Raw genomic sequence first — 17,158 nt, 5'->3', positions numbered from 1 at the left:
CTTACTGTGACACGAAGGAACTATGACATGAGCAGAGTGAACAAAAGTAGACAGAGCTACAACGACAAGTATTATGACAGGTAGTAGTGACAATAATCCAGCACTGACTGAAGAGGAAGGCAGGTTCAAATAGCAGCTGGCTGATTGACACCAGGTGTGGCCAGGTGCCAATCAGCCACAGCTGAGGGGACAAAGCACTCAGGGAGATAATCAGGAAATAACCAAAATAAGAGCGCTGACAGGAAACAAAGACAGGAAAAACCAAAACCTAACTGAACGGTCAGTGACAAACCTGACAGTGACAACTTCACTGCTTTTGGGGTTTGCATATTCAAACACAGTGTTACTGTTCAAAATGTGTGTAATGTTACAGTGGCTAAAAATATTCAATATACCTGTTAAATAAAACCTCTGCCTTGTTTTAATGAATACTTAGACCTACTGCGCTACTGTATGTTAATGTTGGTCATTATGGTGGTACTTGGAGATACAAGTGTTTTCTGAGGTGGTACTTGGTGAACAAAGTTTGAGAACCACTGATATAAGACATTTGAGATGATACATCAAACCACATTAACAAGCACATTGTTACATTAAAGAGGCTACACGGATGTCTAGAACACCAGAGGCTCTCCATTTTTTACCCCAAGTCCCACCTCAGAAAACACTTGTCTCTCCAAGTACCACCATAATGACAAACATTAAAATGCAGTAGTGTAGTAGGCCCAAGTAAAAAAACAAGGCAGAGGTTTTAATTAGAAAATATATTTTAGGTAACATTACACACCGTTTGAACAGTAACACTGTGTTGGAATATTTCATTGAGTGATTCTGTGGCATACCACTAGATGGAGCCCTCGTTCCACAGTTTGAAAATCAAATCTGATGGGCAATATGAGCCCATCAATACGGATACACAAGCGAGAATGACGTGATCATGTGACGGAGACACACAACAAAAACCTGGCCTACTTTTTCCAACTGGAGAAAAAAAAAGCACTCTTAAGCTGATCGATATTTCTTTTGGTTACATTTTTGTCCATTTTATTTTGTTGTGTATTTATTTAGGATACATTACAATACAATGGTAAACAATTCTACCAGGGATGAGAAATAAAATGGTTACTTGCGTTATTGAATATAAATGATGATTACATTATAAACAGTGTATAGTTTATATCGGTTATGTCTTCAGTTTAAGAGTATGATGTAGACAAAAGCTCTGAGTCTGTCTGCGTAAATCTTTTTTTATTTTTAATTGCATATTGTATATCTAATGTGTGGCACCTTCAGACAAGTCTAAAAGTAACATTTTCATTATTTTCACAGTTTTATGCATTATATGCGTAAAATGTAAAAATTGCTAATTTTGGAGTTAAAATCACAATTAGGTTTTTCCTCAAAGTCGTGCAGCCCTAATACTGTAATTATTGTAGTTATTACACACCTACTGTTTGATTGTATCCTGCATCTTAGTTGGCGTTTTCATTGACAAATTTGAGAGGTGTTGAAATCGCTAATGCTAATTAGTAGCATGTGAAAAGCAAAGCAATGTATATTAGCATCACATTTTTGGAAAAGTAGATCTTTAACTTACATTGGAGCGTTTTTTTTGAGTCAATTTCTTTGTTGACATTGAAAATGTCGACATTAGCTAGAAGTAGTTTGGCTGAGTCCGCTCTCAGTGCTGCTGGAGTGATCGCTAAATGTCGAAGTGCGAAGAGTTGGCTGAATGACGTATCTTGTTTTCCATCCATCTATCCATCCATTTTCTGCCGCTTGTCCCTTACGGGTTAGCGGGGGGTGCTGGAGCCTATCCCAGTGGCACACGGGCAGAAGGCGGAGTACACCCTGGACAAGTCACCACCTCATCACAGGGGCCAAGACAGATAGACAACATTCACACACTAGGGACCATTTAGTGTTGCCAATCAACCTATTCCCAGGTGCATGTCTTTGGAGGTGGGAGGGGCCTATCCTCAGGTGCATGTCTTTGAAGATGGGAGGGGCCTATCCCCATGTGCATGTCTTTGGAGGTGGGAGGGGCCTATCTCCAGGTGCATGTCTTTGGAGGTAGGAGGGACCTATCCCCAGGTGCATGTCTTTGGAGGTGGGAGGGGCCTATCCCCAGGTGCATGTCTTTGGAGATGGGAGGGGCCTATCCCCATGTGCATGTCTTTGGAGGTGGGAGGGGCCTATCCCCAGGTGCATGTCTTTGGAGATGGGAGGGGTATCCCCAGGTGCATATCTTTGGAGGTGGGAGGGGCTTATTCCCAGGTGCATGTCTTTGGAGGTGGGAGGGGCCTATCCACAGGTGCATGTCTTTGGAGGTGGGAGGGGCCTATCCCCAGGTGCATGTCTTTGGTGATGGGAGGGGCCTATCCCCAGGTGCATATCTTTGGAGGTGGGAGGGGCTTATTCCCAGGTGCATGTCTTTGGAGGTGGGAGGGGCCTATCCCCAGGTGCATGTCTTTGGAGATGGGAGGGGTATCCCCAGGTGCATATCTTTGGAGGTGGGAGGGGCTTATTCCCAGGTGCATGTCTTTGGAGGTGGGAGGGGCCTATCCACAGGTGCATGTCTTTGGAGGTGGGAGGGGCCTATCCCCAGGTGCATGTCTTTGGTGATGGGAGGGGCCTATCCCCAGGTGCATATCTTTGGAGGTGGGAGGGGCTTATTCCCAGGTGCATGTCTTTGGAGGTGGGAGGGGCCTATACCCAGGTGCATGTCTTTGGAGGTGGGAGGGGCCTATCCCCAGGTGCATATCTTTGAAGGTGGGAGGGGCCTATCCCCAGGTGCATGTTTTTGGAGGTGGGAGGGGCCTATCCCCAGGTGCATGTCTTTGGAGATGGGAGGGGCCTATCCCCAGGTGCATATCTTTGAAGGTGGGAGGGGCCTATCCCCAGGTGCATGTTTTTGGAGGTGGGAGGGGCCTATCCCCAGGTGCATGTCTTTGGAGATGGGAGGGGCCTATCCCCAGGTGCATGTCTTTGGAGATGGGAGGGGCCTATTCCCAGGTGCATGTCTTTGGAGGTGGGAGGGGCCTATCCCCAGGTGCATGTCTTTGGAGGTGGGAGGGGCCTATTCCCAGGTGCATATCTTTGGAGGTGGGATGGGCCTATCCCCAGGTGCATGTCTTTGGAGGTGGGAGGGGCCTATCCCCAGGTGCATAACTTTGGAGGTGGGAGGGGCCTATTCCCAGGTGCATGTCTTTGGCGGTGTTTATTATTTTTTGTTATCTCATTTGCATGTTTGACACTAAATTGCAATTACAGTTGCAAGTTCGAGACTTTAGATGGCAGTAGTGTATAGTTTATGGGGTTGCTGGTTTTTGTTGTGCCCTGAAAAGTGTTAATACTGTAAGTATTGTAGTTAATACACACCAGCTGTTTGATTGTAACGTGCATCTTAGTTAGACTTAGACTTAGACTTCCTTTTTATTGTCATTCAAATTTGAACTTTACAGCACAGATAAGAACGAAATTTCTTGTTAACAAATTTGGAGGTCTTGAAATCAGCATGTAAAATTGCTAATGCAAACCAGTAACATGTCAATAGCAAAGTCAATGTATATTAGCATCGAGTTAGCACGTCTTTGGAAAAGAGGAACCTTACTTTACTTACATTGGAGCGTTCTTTGAGTCAATTTCTTTGTTGGCATTGAAAATTGCACCATGACCTTGAGGAAAAGACCACCTTGTTCCTAGTCTGTGTATGTTGGAGTAAGGGTACCTCACATTTGGTCAGATCAGGAAGATTACAGCTGGTGCACAGCTTTTTTTTTCAACTCTCCGTGTTGCCTGCGACACCTGAGACACCGTGTAGAACCAGAAGCAGCTTGTAAAATGTCAAATAAATGTCATGCGTATTTTCATAACAAACTTAATCCCTGACCAAACTCACCTAGTGCGCACTCACCCTGTCATGTTATGCTCTGGTGGTCTAGGAGTGGCAGCAAGTAGTTTTGTAACACAACAAAATGGTGGTTTGATCCTCCTCCATAACAGATCAACCTATTTTCCGGACTATGGAGCGCACCGGGATATAATCTGCACCCACAAAATTTTAGAAGAAAATGTGTGTTTCCCATTTATTAGCAACACTGGACTATAAATCAAAGATACACTATATTGCCAAAAGCATTTGGCCACCTGCCTTGACTCACGTGTGAAGTTGAAGTGCCATCCCATTCCTAACCCATAGGGTTCAATATGATGTGGCTCCACCTTTTGCAGCTATAACAGCTTCAACTCTTCTGGGAAGGCTGTCCACAAGGTTGCGGAGTGTGTTTATAGCAATTGTCCACCATTCTTCCAAAAGTGCATTGGTGAGGTCACACACTGATGTTGGTGGCGAAGGCCTGGCTCTCAGTATCCGTTCCAATTCATCCCAAAGGTGTTCTATCGGGTTCAGGTCAGGACTCTGTGCAGGCCAGTCAAGTTAATCCACACCAGACTCTGTCATCCATGTGTTTATGGACCTTGCGTTGTGCACTGGTGCACAGTCATGTTGGAAGAGGAAAGAGCCCGCTCCAAACTGTTCCCACAAGGTTGGGAGCATGGAATTGTCCAAAATGTTTTGGTATCCTGGAGCATTCAAAGTTCCTTTCACTGGAACTAAAGGGCCAAGCCCAACTCCTGAAAAACAACCCCACACCATAATTCCAATGCAGTCGAAATGTAGCGTTCTCCTGGCAACCTCCAAACCCAGACTGGTCCATCAGATTGCCAGACGGAAAAGCGTGATTCATCACTCTGGAGAAGGCGTCTCCACTGCTCTAGAGTCCAGTGGCGACGTGCTTTACACCACTGCACCCCACGCTTTGCATTGGACTTGGTGATGTATGGCTTAGATGCAGCTGCTCGGCCATGGAAACTCATTCCATGAAGCTCTCTGCGCACTGTACGTGGGATAATTGGAAGGTCGCATGAAGTTTGGAGCTCTGTAGCAACAGTTTTTGCACTATGCTGACCTCTCTGTCAGTTTACGTGGCCTACCACTTGGTGGCTGAGTTGCTGTTGTTCCCAAACGCTTCACTTTTCTTATAATAAAGTTGACTTTGGAATATTTAGGAGCGAGGAAATTTCAGGACTGGATTTGTTTCACAGGTGGCATCCTATGACAGTTCCACGCTGGAAATTACTGAGAGCGGCCCATTCTTTCACAAATGTTTGTAGAAACAGCCTCCATGCCTAAGTGCTTGATTTTATACAATATAGTGTATTATTCACACATATTCTGTTAATGTTTATTTACATTAATTGTTTACAAACGGTGTCTGAACACAGCAGTAAAACAAAACAGAAGTTCAGTACAGTTTCAGTTTATGTGGAACATGCATACGATACAACATGATGCATCACATATTTCCACTTGTTTCATTACAGCACGTCCGAAAAGGAGTAGTAAGAAGCCGAGCTTATTTAATCTTACCCCTTTTCATACCAATGCAATGTTATCCAATTTCCTTGTTCTCTGTAACAGAACAGTGAATAAATAAATAATATACCATAGTAAGTAAACAAATATTAAAAACCACCACCGGTATATAAGCCGCACCCACAAACCTTTAGAAGTAATAAATCATTTCCACATATTAGTCACATTGAACTATAAGTCGCAGATATATACATTGGGAAATTAGTTATTTACACATAAGTATTTTGTAAATGTTTATTTACATACCTTGATTTTTTCTAAACGCTGTCTGTAACACGGCAGTAAAAGGGCTGATCAAACAAAACAAAAGTCATGGTCATGAACCCACTAGCTGCGGAAGCTAGCTCTCCAATCAGCTAAACAGACTCAATTACTCCACGGTGACGTTTTGGTAAATTTACTGAGGAATTTGTGAAACTGAAACGATACAAAAAGAATGTCATTGTAAGTTAATAATGCTAACACAGACACTCGTAAACATGTTTGCATATTAGCTAATGCTAGCGACGCTCGCTGGGTTACATTACAATAGCACGTACAAATATGCATGAAAACACTCCTACAGACATCACACATTGGACGCTTTAGTAAGTAAGAATTGTTTTAGTTATATTGTAAAACTTACAAACGTTGCTCGGAGTGATGAATGAAGAATCCATACCAGTAGACACGCTATGGACGGCTGGAAGACGAACACGGCACTCCAGTTGGGGAAAAAAAGAATACCAGTAGTGAGCAAACTTGTCTGGAGGATGGCGCCATAGCACAAACAAAAAAACTCCTGTGCTTGTTTTTTTGAACAATTTTTACGCTGTTATAGCGAAGAAAAAATCCATAAATTGGCCACATGTCTAATAAGCCACAGGGTCCAAAGTGAAAGAAAAAAGTAGCGGCTTGTAGTAAAGAATTTACGGTGCCTCAACTTGAGTGTTTTGAGATAAGAGCGGTCTCTCGGCTAATTGTTATGCTTTATTGCTAGCAAACATTTGAGTTACAGGCATCCCCACCATTAGTTGGTATTGCAAAGACCACAATGAACTCCATAAGATGTTTGTTCTCCAACCTTGGGAAAGAAGAAAGTGTGAAGAAGAGTGAATGGCTGATATTCATTGAATTAAAGGATGAAATAATCGAAAACATGATCATCTGCACCGTACGGAAACAGAATGAGTCTAACTCCAGCTAAGAATGTTCAAATCAATTCCAAATGGCGGACATTTATCCATGAAAATATGAAAAAGCTGCTGATGGTGTGCCTGATGGAGAAGCAGCTTGAAGGAGATATTGTAGAAGTCCACTCGCCAATGTAATTTATGAACATTATTATTTACATGACTTGATCAAACCACTGTAGTTGTTAGTAGTACTGTGTTGTTTTTACACAATGTGTCTTACCTAAAAGTTACAGAACCCAAAAGCAGTGAAGTTGTCACGTTGTGTCAATGGTAAATAAAAAAGAGAATACAATGATTTGCAAATCCTTTTCAACTTATATTTAATTGAATAGACTGCAAAGACAATATATTTAATGTTCACAATGAGAAACTCCTTTTTTTTTTGTTCTATTTATGAACTTAGAATTTAATGGCAGCAACACATTGCAATAAAGTAGTCACGGGGGCATTTTTACCACTGTGTTACATGGCCTTTCCTTTTAACAACACTGAGTAAAAGTTTGGGAACTGAGGAGACACATTTTTGAAGTGGAATTATTTCCTATCCTTGCTTGATGTACAGCTTAAGTTGTTCAACAGTCTCCCTTCTGATATTTTAGCCTTCATATTGCACCACACATTTTCAATGGGAGACAGGTCTGGACTACAGGCAGGCCAGTCTAGTACCCGCACTCTTTTACTATGAAGCCACGCTGTTGTAACACATGGCTTGGCATTGTCTTGCTGAAATAAGCAGGGGCGTCCATGATAACAACATATGTTGCTCCAAAACCTGTATGTACCTTTCAGCATTAATGGCGCCTTCACAGATGTGTAAGTTACCCATGTCTTGGGCACTAATACACCCCCATACCATCACAGATGCTGGCTTTTACACTTTGCGCCTAAAACAATCCGGATGGTTCTTCTCCTCTTTGGTCCACAGTTTCCAAAAACAATTTGAAATGTGGACTCGTCAGTACACTTTTCCACTTTGCATCAGTCCATTTTAGATGAGCTCGGGCCCAGCGAAGCATTTCTGGGTGTTGTTGATAAAGGGCTTTGGCTTTTCATAGTAGAGTTTTAACTTGCACTTACAGATGTAGCGACCAACTGTAGTTACTGACAGTGGTTTTCTGAAGTGTTCATGGGCCCATGTGGTGATATCCTTTACACACTGATGTCGCTTTTTGATGCAGTACCGCCTGAGCATTGCTGCTTACGTGCAGTGGTTTCTCCAGATTCTCTGAACCTTTTGATGATATTACGGAGCGTAGATGGTGAAATCCCTAAATTCCTTGCAATAGCTGGTTGAGAAATGTTGTTCTTAAACAATTTGCTCAGGCATTTGTTGACAAAGTGGAGACCCTCACCCCATCCTTGTTTGTGAATGACTGAGCATTTCATGAAAGCTGCTTTTATACCCAATCATGGCACCCACCTGTTCCCAATTAGCCTGTTCACCTGTGGGATGTTCCAAATAAGTGTTTGATGAGCATTCCTCAACTTTCTCAGTATTTTATGCCACTTGTGCCAGCTTTTTTTAAACATGTTGCAGGCATCAAATTCCAAATGAGCTAATATTTGAAAGAAATAAAGTTTTCCAGTTGAAATATCTTGTTTTTGCAGTCTATTCAATTGAATATAAGTAGAAAAGGATTTGCAAATCATTGTATTCTGTTTTTATTTACCATTTACAAATGACATGATGGAGCAGTGTGAGGTAGCAGTTGTAACACACACAGTGTTATTACAGGGGGGTGTCAGTGAATGAAATACCAGAATGAGATTGGGATTAGGGGGTAGCACTTTGATATTTCTGCGCAAATGTGAAGAATGTTATAAATCAAATACAATATTATTATTATATGAGCACATACTTGTGTGTCACAAAAAACATTCATGAAGTTTGGTTCTTTTATGAATTTATTATGGGTCTACTGAAAATGTGAGCAAATCTGCTGGGTCAAAAGTATACATACAGCAATGTTAATATTTGCTTAGATGTCCCTTGGCAGGTTTCACTGCAATAAGGCGCTTTTGGTAGCCATCCACAAGCTTCTGCTTGAATTTTGACCACTCCGCTTGACAAAATTGGTGCAGTTCAGCTAAATGTGTTGGTTTTCTGACATGGACTTGTTTCTTCAGCATTGTCCACATGTTTAAGTCAGGACTTTGGGAAGGCCATTCTATAATCTTAATTCTAGCCTGATTTAGCCATTCCTTTATCACTTTTGACGTGTGTTTGGGGTCATTGTCCTGTTGGAACACCCAACTGCGCCCAAGATCCAACCTCCGGGCTGATGATTTTAGGTTGTCCTGAAGAATTTGGAGGTAATCCTCCTTTTTCATTGTCCCATTTAAAGCACCAGTTCCATTGGCAGCAAAACAGGCCCAGAGCATAATACTACCACCACCATGCTTGATGGTAGGAATGGTGTTCCTGGGATTAAAGGCCTCACCTTTTCTCCTCCAAACATATTTCTGGGTATTGTGGCCAAACAGCTCCATTTTTGTTTCATCTGACCACAGAACTTTCCTCCAGAAGGTCTTATCTTCATCCATGTGATGTGTGGCGTTTGCATGTTCTCCTGGTGACTTTGTGGGTTCCTTCCGGGTACTCCGGCTTCCTCCCACCTCCAAAGACATGCACCTGGGTTGATTGGTAACACTAAATGGTCCCTAGTGTGTGAATGTGAGTGTGAATGTTGTCTGTCTATCTGTGTTGGCCCTGCGATGAGGTGGTGACTTGTCCAGGGTGTACACCGCCTTCCGCCCAATTGTAGCTGAGATAGGCTCCAGCGCCCCCTGCGACCCCTAAGGGAAAAAGTGGTAGAAAATGGATGGATGATTGTGATGACATGCATTGATTGGAATCAGACAGTAGTGATGATAACGTCCACATTTTCAAATGGAGGAGAAAAAAAGTCCTCCTTTCTGTCCGATACCACATGAACGTGTCCAGCTTCCATACTCCTTTTTATACACTTTACAAGAAATACATTGGCGGCAAACTCCGTAACTTGCTAGCTTGTGCACGCTAGCTTTCTGAGACTCTTATTTTGTTAGCGCAGGCAGGATGGAGCAGCGCTTTTATTGTGAAGACAGGAACTGTACAGTCAGTCTTTAAGCTTTTGACGGCAGGTACGGTTGAAATAAAAAGTGTTTCTCGCCTTCCTGTCAGTCATTGTTTTCTTAATAATGATTAGGCAGCAACCAGCGTCATCTCACAAGACCCTCGGGTGCTGTGAATGTAAATCAAGTGACGTCTTGGTGAAGATTGATAATCGGTCATTTTTAGGTCTATTTTTTAAAATGCCTGGCTGGCGATGGACTGACACACCCTCCACCATCCACCGCTAGCTCGCCATCCACGTAATGGGCACCCCTGCACTGGAGTCTGAGGAAGACCACATTTTACTTGCAATTCAAACAGTCAGCTGGAAAACATCTGATTTGAGCCGTAAATATAGTCAAAGTCTGTTCTATCCTATATAATTAGTACTTGTTAAAAATATGGACTAGGATGTTCTAGTGTTGTCCCGATACCAATATTTTGGTACCGGTACCGAAATTATATCAATACTTTTCGGTACGTTTCTAAATAAAGGGTACCACAAAAAAATTTAATTATTGTCTTTATTTGAACAAAAAGCCTTAGTGTACATGAAACATATGTTTATTATTGTAATTTAGTCCTTAAATAAAATAGTGAACATACTAGATAACTTGTCTTTTAGTAGTAAGTAAACAAACAAAGACTCCTAATTAGTCTGCTGACGTATGCAGTAACATATTGTGTCATTTATCTACCTATTGTTTTTTCTACATTATGAGGGACAATCTGTAAAAAATGGATTATTAATCCACTTGTTCATTTACTGTTAACATTCTTATTTTCTGTTTTAACATGTTCTATCTACACTTCTATTAAAATGTAATAATCACTTATTCTTCTCTTCTTTGATACTTTACATTAGTTTTGGATGATACCACACATGTAGGTATCGATCCGATACCAAGTAGTTACAGGATCATACATTGGTCATATTCAAAGTCCTCATGTGTCCAGGGACATATTTCCTGACTTTATAAACATGATATGATTTTTTTTTAAACGAAAGAAGATGTTGTGATGCAAAAAAATATCGACGTAATCATAGTAGTATCGACTAGATAGTGCCTGTACTTGATATCATTACAGTGGATGTCAGGTGTAGATCCACCTATGGCTATTGTTTACATTTTGATGCCAGTGAGCTATTTTATCCTTCTAGGGTGTGTAGTGAAGCATGTTTAGCTATTCCTCATCCTCCAGTGATAATGCTAAGTGTAAGAAACTCACTTTATTTGTCGCCATGGAGGCCAGTATTAGTGATTTAGAAGTACTGCGGATGGATGTTAGCTGCTAGCTAGCTAGCCATGTCTTAAAGCACCTCTTCCTGAGGGCGTTTCAGTGTTATAACTTCGCCTTTATCTTTACTTTTTACACCAAAATGCGTCCATTCTCCCTTTTCTCTCTACACACTGTGTCTGCTTGTAAGTACTCCGTGTGTGTGCGCTGTCGAACATGCTCCTCTGCTTGTAAAACCAGCAATTACTCGACGTGACGACGACGCGGGCTCGGGGGGGTACGAGACCGGTACTTTTTAGAGCCAGTATAGTACCGAATATGATTCATTAGTATGGCGGTCCTAAACTAGTACAACCCTAGCATGTTGTGTTAAATCCCTGAGATAGTCTGTGACGAGGTTGTTATATGTGATGTTAAAACAATGTTTCACCTGCACGTCATACTACCTGCAGCTGACTGGTGGTTGCCATGGCAACGTGTTTGAAAAGGAGGTCACGTGACTGACAGGAGGTTTTTCAACTTCCGACTGAGGCTGAATCGTGGATGTAGTTTTTTTTAATGCACTCGTTCCTCTCCATTGACAAATTCATGGAGAAATTGCGGCAGCTATAAAAAAAAAAAAAAAAAGTGTCAGCGAGTTACGTAAGAAGCGTAGAGTCGCTGACGACGTCAGGCATGGAGCCCAGCAGCCTCCTCGCACACCCCCGGAGATGCGCTGGCCGAGTCGGGGCTGGAGGGACCGAGTAGGGGCTGAGGGGGAGCGACCTGCTCGCAGTCGTCCGGAGCCATGGCGGGCGCCAAGCTGACACCCTCGCCCTCGGAAATCGACCCGGACGTCAAGACCGAGGTGCGGAAGACCCCGGAGCCCGCCTGGCTGCACTCCTCCTCCGCCTCCAACCCGCTGAGGACCGCGGGCTCGTTCGGGAGCGACGTCGGCCAAAGGTAGAGAGCGAGCTGCGGCAACGTCAACGTGCACGCCTGCAGAAGTTGGCGATGTTCCGTAACCGTCTTGGTTCTGCCCGCTCGTTACGCAGCGACTATATCTTCATATTCCTCACGCACCTGCAGCGTGGATGCATTTGGTGGCTGACTTTAGTCATTACATAATTCCATAAATGCGGCATTTCTGCTACAATTGCGTGCATCCACCGCATTAAAAGTGATTTTATTTGTAGGCAATGCAAACCCTGGGAGACATGCAGCACATAATGATGGGACTGACAACACCCACGGTGCTGATTTAGGGGCAGTTTGGTGGAAACACGAATGTATTGTTTAGTGCAGTGTTTTTCAACCACTGTGCGATACAGTCTGGTGTGCCGTGGGAGATGATCTAATTGCACCTATTTGGGTAAAAAATGTTTTTTGCAAACCAGTAATTATAGTCTGCAAATGATGCGTTGTTGTTGAGTGTCGGTGCTGTCTAGAGCTCGGCAGAGTAACCGTGTAATACTCTTCCATCTCAGTAGGTGGCAGCCGGTAACTAATTGCTTTGTAGATGTCATGCAGGTAAAAAGGTGTATAATGCTTAAACCAAAAATAAACAAAAGGTGAGTGCCCCTAAGAAAAGGCATTAAAGCTTAGGGAAGGCTATGCAGAACGAAACTAAAACTGAACTGGCTACAAAGTAAACAAAAACAGAATGCTGGACGACAGCAAAGACTTACTGAGGAGCAAAGACGGCGTCCACAATGTACATCTGAATATGACATGACAATCAACAATGTCCCCCAAAGAAGAAGATAAAAACAACTGAAAAGGATAAAAAACAACTTAAATATTTTTGATTGGTAAAACAAAGTAGAAGCGGGAAATATCGCTCAAAAGGAAGACATGAAACTGCTACAGGAAAATACCAAAAAAACTGAAAAAGCCACCAAAATAGAAGCGCAAGACAAGAACTAAAACACTACACACGGGAAAACAGCAAAAAACTCCAAATAAGTCAGGGGGTGATGTGACAGTTGGTGACAGTACACCTACTTTGAGACAAGAGCTATATTGATGCATGCTTGGTTATGCTTTAAAATCCATCCATCCATCCATCCATTTTCTACCGCTTATTCCCTGCTTTAAAATCATATCCAACAATTGCGACAACAACTTTTTACTGTCAACTGAGTTTTGTTTTTTAATGATTTCTGCTGGTGGTGTGCCTTCACATTTTTTTCAACGCAAAAAATGTGCCTTGGCTCAAAAAAGGTTGAAAAACACTGGTTTAGTGCACAACTCTGCTGCTGCTGCTGCAGATGATTATTTATCACGTCGCTGAGTGTTTATGTCGCTGATGTTTTATCACGCCGCAGCGATTCACTGAGTTACCCTGGAGATGAATCATATTACCTGTAAATACCACTTTGAATGGCTCTTTTAGGAACCGTGTTTAATAGCACATGCAGATATAGCATGTAGGCAGTTGTCCATTGAGTTGTACTTTTTTTAAAGAATACACGTGTATATACTGTGCGAAGGTGATTCGTACGTTCATCGCTGTTTACCTGACACATGAAACGTGACAAATTGGGAGGGAGGTCACCCTTTAGCCGCCAGATGGCAGTAGTGTTGAATAGTAGAGCTATATACATATATAGGTATGTATGTATATAGGTGGATAAAGGATTATACAGTATAGGTATATATATATATATATATATATATATATATATATATATATATATATGTGTGTATACAGGTATGTATAGGTATATATATATAGGTATATAAAGGACCAAGCTCTGACACTGATTATACAGGGAGCGAACTGCCACAATAAGACAGTCCGTTACCCCATACTCTCTGAGCACTCCCCACAGGACTTTCCGGGGTACACTGTATAATCAGTGTCAGAGCTTGGTCCGCATTGCCGGCAGTAAGTCGGACACGTTTCCAGTGAGGGTTGGACTCCGCCAAGGCTGCCCTTTGTCACCGATTCTGTTCATAACCTTTATGGACAGAATTTCTAGGCGCAGTCAGGGCGTTGAGGGTATCTGGTTTGGTGGCTGCAGGATTAGGTCTCTGCTATTTGCAGATGATGTGGTCCTGATGGCTTCCTCCGGCCAAGATCTTCAGCTCTCACTGGATCGGTTCGCAGTCGAGTGTGAAGCGACTGGGATGGGAATCAGCACCTCCAAGTCCGAGTCCATGGTTCTCTCTCGGAAAAGGGTGGAGTGCCATCTCCGGGTTGGGAAGGAGATCTTGCCCCAAGTGGAGGAGTTCAAGTACCTCGGAGTCTTGTTCACGAGTGGGGGAAGAGTGGATCGTGAGATCGACAGGCGGATCGGTGCGGCGTCTTCAGTAATGCGGACGCTGTATCGATCCGTTGTGGTGAAGAAGGAGCTGAGCCGGAAGGCAAAGCTCTCGATTTACCGGTCGATCTACGTTCCCATCCTCACCTATGGTCATGAGCTTTGGGTCATGACCGAAAGGACAAGATCACGGATACAAGCGGCCGAAATGAGTTTCCTCCGCCGAGTGGCGGGGCTCTCCCTTAGAGATAGGGTGAGAAGCTCTGTCATTCGGGGGGAGCTCAAAGTAAAACCGCTGCTCCTCCACATCGAGAGGAGCCAGATGAGGTGGTTCGGGCATCTGGTCAGGATGCCACCCGAACGCCTCCCTAGGAAGGTGTTTCGGGCACGTCCGACCGGTAGGAGGCCACGGGGAAGACCCAGGACACGCTGGGAAGACTATCTCTCCCGGCTGGCCTGGGAACGCCTCGGGATTCCCCGGGAGGAGCTGGACGAAGTGGCTGGGGAGAGGGAAGTCTGGGCTTCCCTGCTTAAGCTGCTGCCCCCGCGACCCGACCTCGGATAAGCGGAAGAAGATGGATGGATGGATGGATGGTATATAAAGGTATATACAGTATAGGTGTATGTATAAATATATATATATATATATATATATATATATATATATGCATTTAAAGGTATATACAGTATAGGTATGTACATAAAGGTATATACAGTATATATATCCATCCAAACATGCAGGATATATATATATATATATATATATATATATATATATATATATATATATATATATATATATATATATATACTGTATATGTATATAATGTATATGTATGTATGTATGTGTACATATTAGTGGTGTAACGGTACACAAAAGTTTCGGTTCGGTACGTACCTCGGTTTAGAGGTCACGGTTCGGTTCATTTTCGGTACAGTAAAAAAACAACAAAATATAAATTTTTTGGTTATTTATTTACCAAATTTGCAAAATCTTCCACCAAAAATATTTTTCTTAGTGGAATATTTGATGTGAAGTAATCGGAACCTTGGTTGGGTCAAGAATTCATAATAACATTGATTTTGATTCAATATTATGTTTTGAGCAATGACAGTTAGAAAGAAAAAGAAACAGCTTTGTTTTATTAGTCAACATTGCAACTTTTTCTAAATTACATTTAACCTTTAAGCTTTTTTATTTCACTTTTGTTATGTTTTTGTTTATTTTAATAGTATTTTTAGAATGTGCCGTGGGCCTTTAAAACATTAGCTGTGGGCCGCAAATGGCCTCCGGGGCACACTTTTGACACCCCTGCTGTAGATACTAAAAAATTAAATCTGATAAATCTATGGATAAAAAGCAGAGCCTAGCGACGCATGCGCGTTTATCATAACTCTCGCGCTCTCTCTGTCTCTGCCCCTCCCTCAACGAATGCTGCTGGCACACCTCCACAATTTGTTTTGTTTTTAACCCCTTCTTAACCCTGAACGTACATTGAAAATACCCTAACTCAAAATGCCGGACATTTGAGGCATTTAAGGAACTCCGCCCGGACAGCCCCGCAAAAGAGGACATGTCCGGTGAAAAGAGGACGTATGGTCAGTCTATCATAGCCCGGTCGCTGCTAGCATGCCGTATGTTGTGCCTCGGTGTGCATTGTTTACACAATGTGCGTTACGCTACTTAATATGTCCATGTGGAAACTCGTTCGGTACACCTCCGAACCGAGCCGGAACCCCCGTACCGAAACGGTTCAATACAAATACACGTACCGTTACACCCCTAATATATATATATATATATATATATATATATATATATATATATATACACTGTGTATACCTATACTGTATATAGCTTTATATACATACCTATACTGTATATACAGTTAAATACAAACCACGTTTCCATATGAGTTGGGATATTGTGTTAGATGTAAATATAAACGGAATACAATGATTTGCAAATGCTTTTCAACCCATATTCAGTTGAATGCACTACAAAGACAACATATTTGATGTTCAAACTCATAAACTTTATTATTTTTTTTGCAAATAATAATTAACTATAGAATTTAATGCCAGCAACACGTGACAAAGAAGTTGGGAAAGGTGGCAATAAATACTGATAAAGTTGAGGAATGCTCATCAAACACTTATTTGGAACATCCCACAGGTGTGCAGGCTAATTGGGAATAGGTGGGTGCCATGATTGGGTATAAAAGTAGATTCCATGAAATGCTCAGTCATTCACAAACAAGGATGGGGCGAGGGTCACCACTTTGTCAACAAATGCGTGAGCAAATTGTTGAACAGTTGAAGAAAAACCTTTCTCAACCAGCTATTGCAAGGAATTTAGGGATTTCACCATCTACGCTCCGTAATTTCATCAAACGGTTCAGAGAATTTGGAGAAATCACTGCACGTAAGCAGCTAAGTCCGTGACCTTCAATCCCTCAGGCTGTACTGCATCAACAAGCGACATCAGCGTGTAAAGGATATCACCACATGGGCTCAGGAACACTTCAGAAACCCACTGTCAGTAACTACAGTTGGTCGCTACATCTTTAAGTGCAAGTTAAAACTCTCCTATGCAAGGCGAAAACCGTTTATCAACAACACCCAGAAACGCCGTCGGCTTCGCTGGGCCTGAGCTCATCTAAGATGGACTGATGCAAAGTGGAAAAGTGTTCTGTGGTCTGACGAGTCCACATTTCAAATTGTTTTTGGAAACTGTGGACGTCGTGTCCTCCGGACCAAAGAGGAAAAGAACCATCCGGATTGTTCTAGGCGCAAAGTTGAAAAGCCAGCATCTGTGATGGTATAGGGGTGCATTAGTGCCCAAGACATGGGTAACTTACACATCTGTGAAGGCGCCATTAATGCTGAAAGGTACATACAGGTTTTGGAGCAACATATGTTGCCATCCAAGCAACGTTACCATGGACGCCCCTGCTTATTTCAGCAA

The 17,158-nt window shown here is 42.5% G+C and overlaps 1 protein-coding gene across 6 annotated transcripts in view; it reads left to right on the top strand.

The window, feature by feature from the left end:
- LOC133620350 (potassium channel subfamily T member 1-like) overlaps positions 1 to 17,158 on the top strand; it is a 289,334-nt gene that overhangs the window by 112,045 nt on the left and 160,131 nt on the right. For 2 of the 6 annotated variants that reach the window (XM_061981791.1, XM_061981790.1), the window contains exon 1: positions 11,472 to 11,887. The exons of the other annotated variants lie outside the window; for them this stretch is intronic. In XM_061981791.1, coding sequence (XP_061837775.1) covers positions 11,733 to 11,887 — 155 coding nt within the window. In that variant the 5' untranslated portion in view covers positions 11,472 to 11,732. Of the gene's footprint in view, positions 1 to 11,471; positions 11,888 to 17,158 lie in introns of those variants that run through there. 6 annotated transcript variants of the gene reach the window in all.

The sequence above is a fragment of the Nerophis lumbriciformis genome, linkage group LG24 (genome assembly GCF_033978685.3).
Source record: "Nerophis lumbriciformis linkage group LG24, RoL_Nlum_v2.1, whole genome shotgun sequence".
NCBI classification, from domain to species: Eukaryota; Metazoa; Chordata; class Actinopteri; order Syngnathiformes; family Syngnathidae; genus Nerophis; species Nerophis lumbriciformis.
Note: the sequence above shows the minus strand (reverse complement) of the source record. Positions and strands in the feature narration are given on the sequence as shown.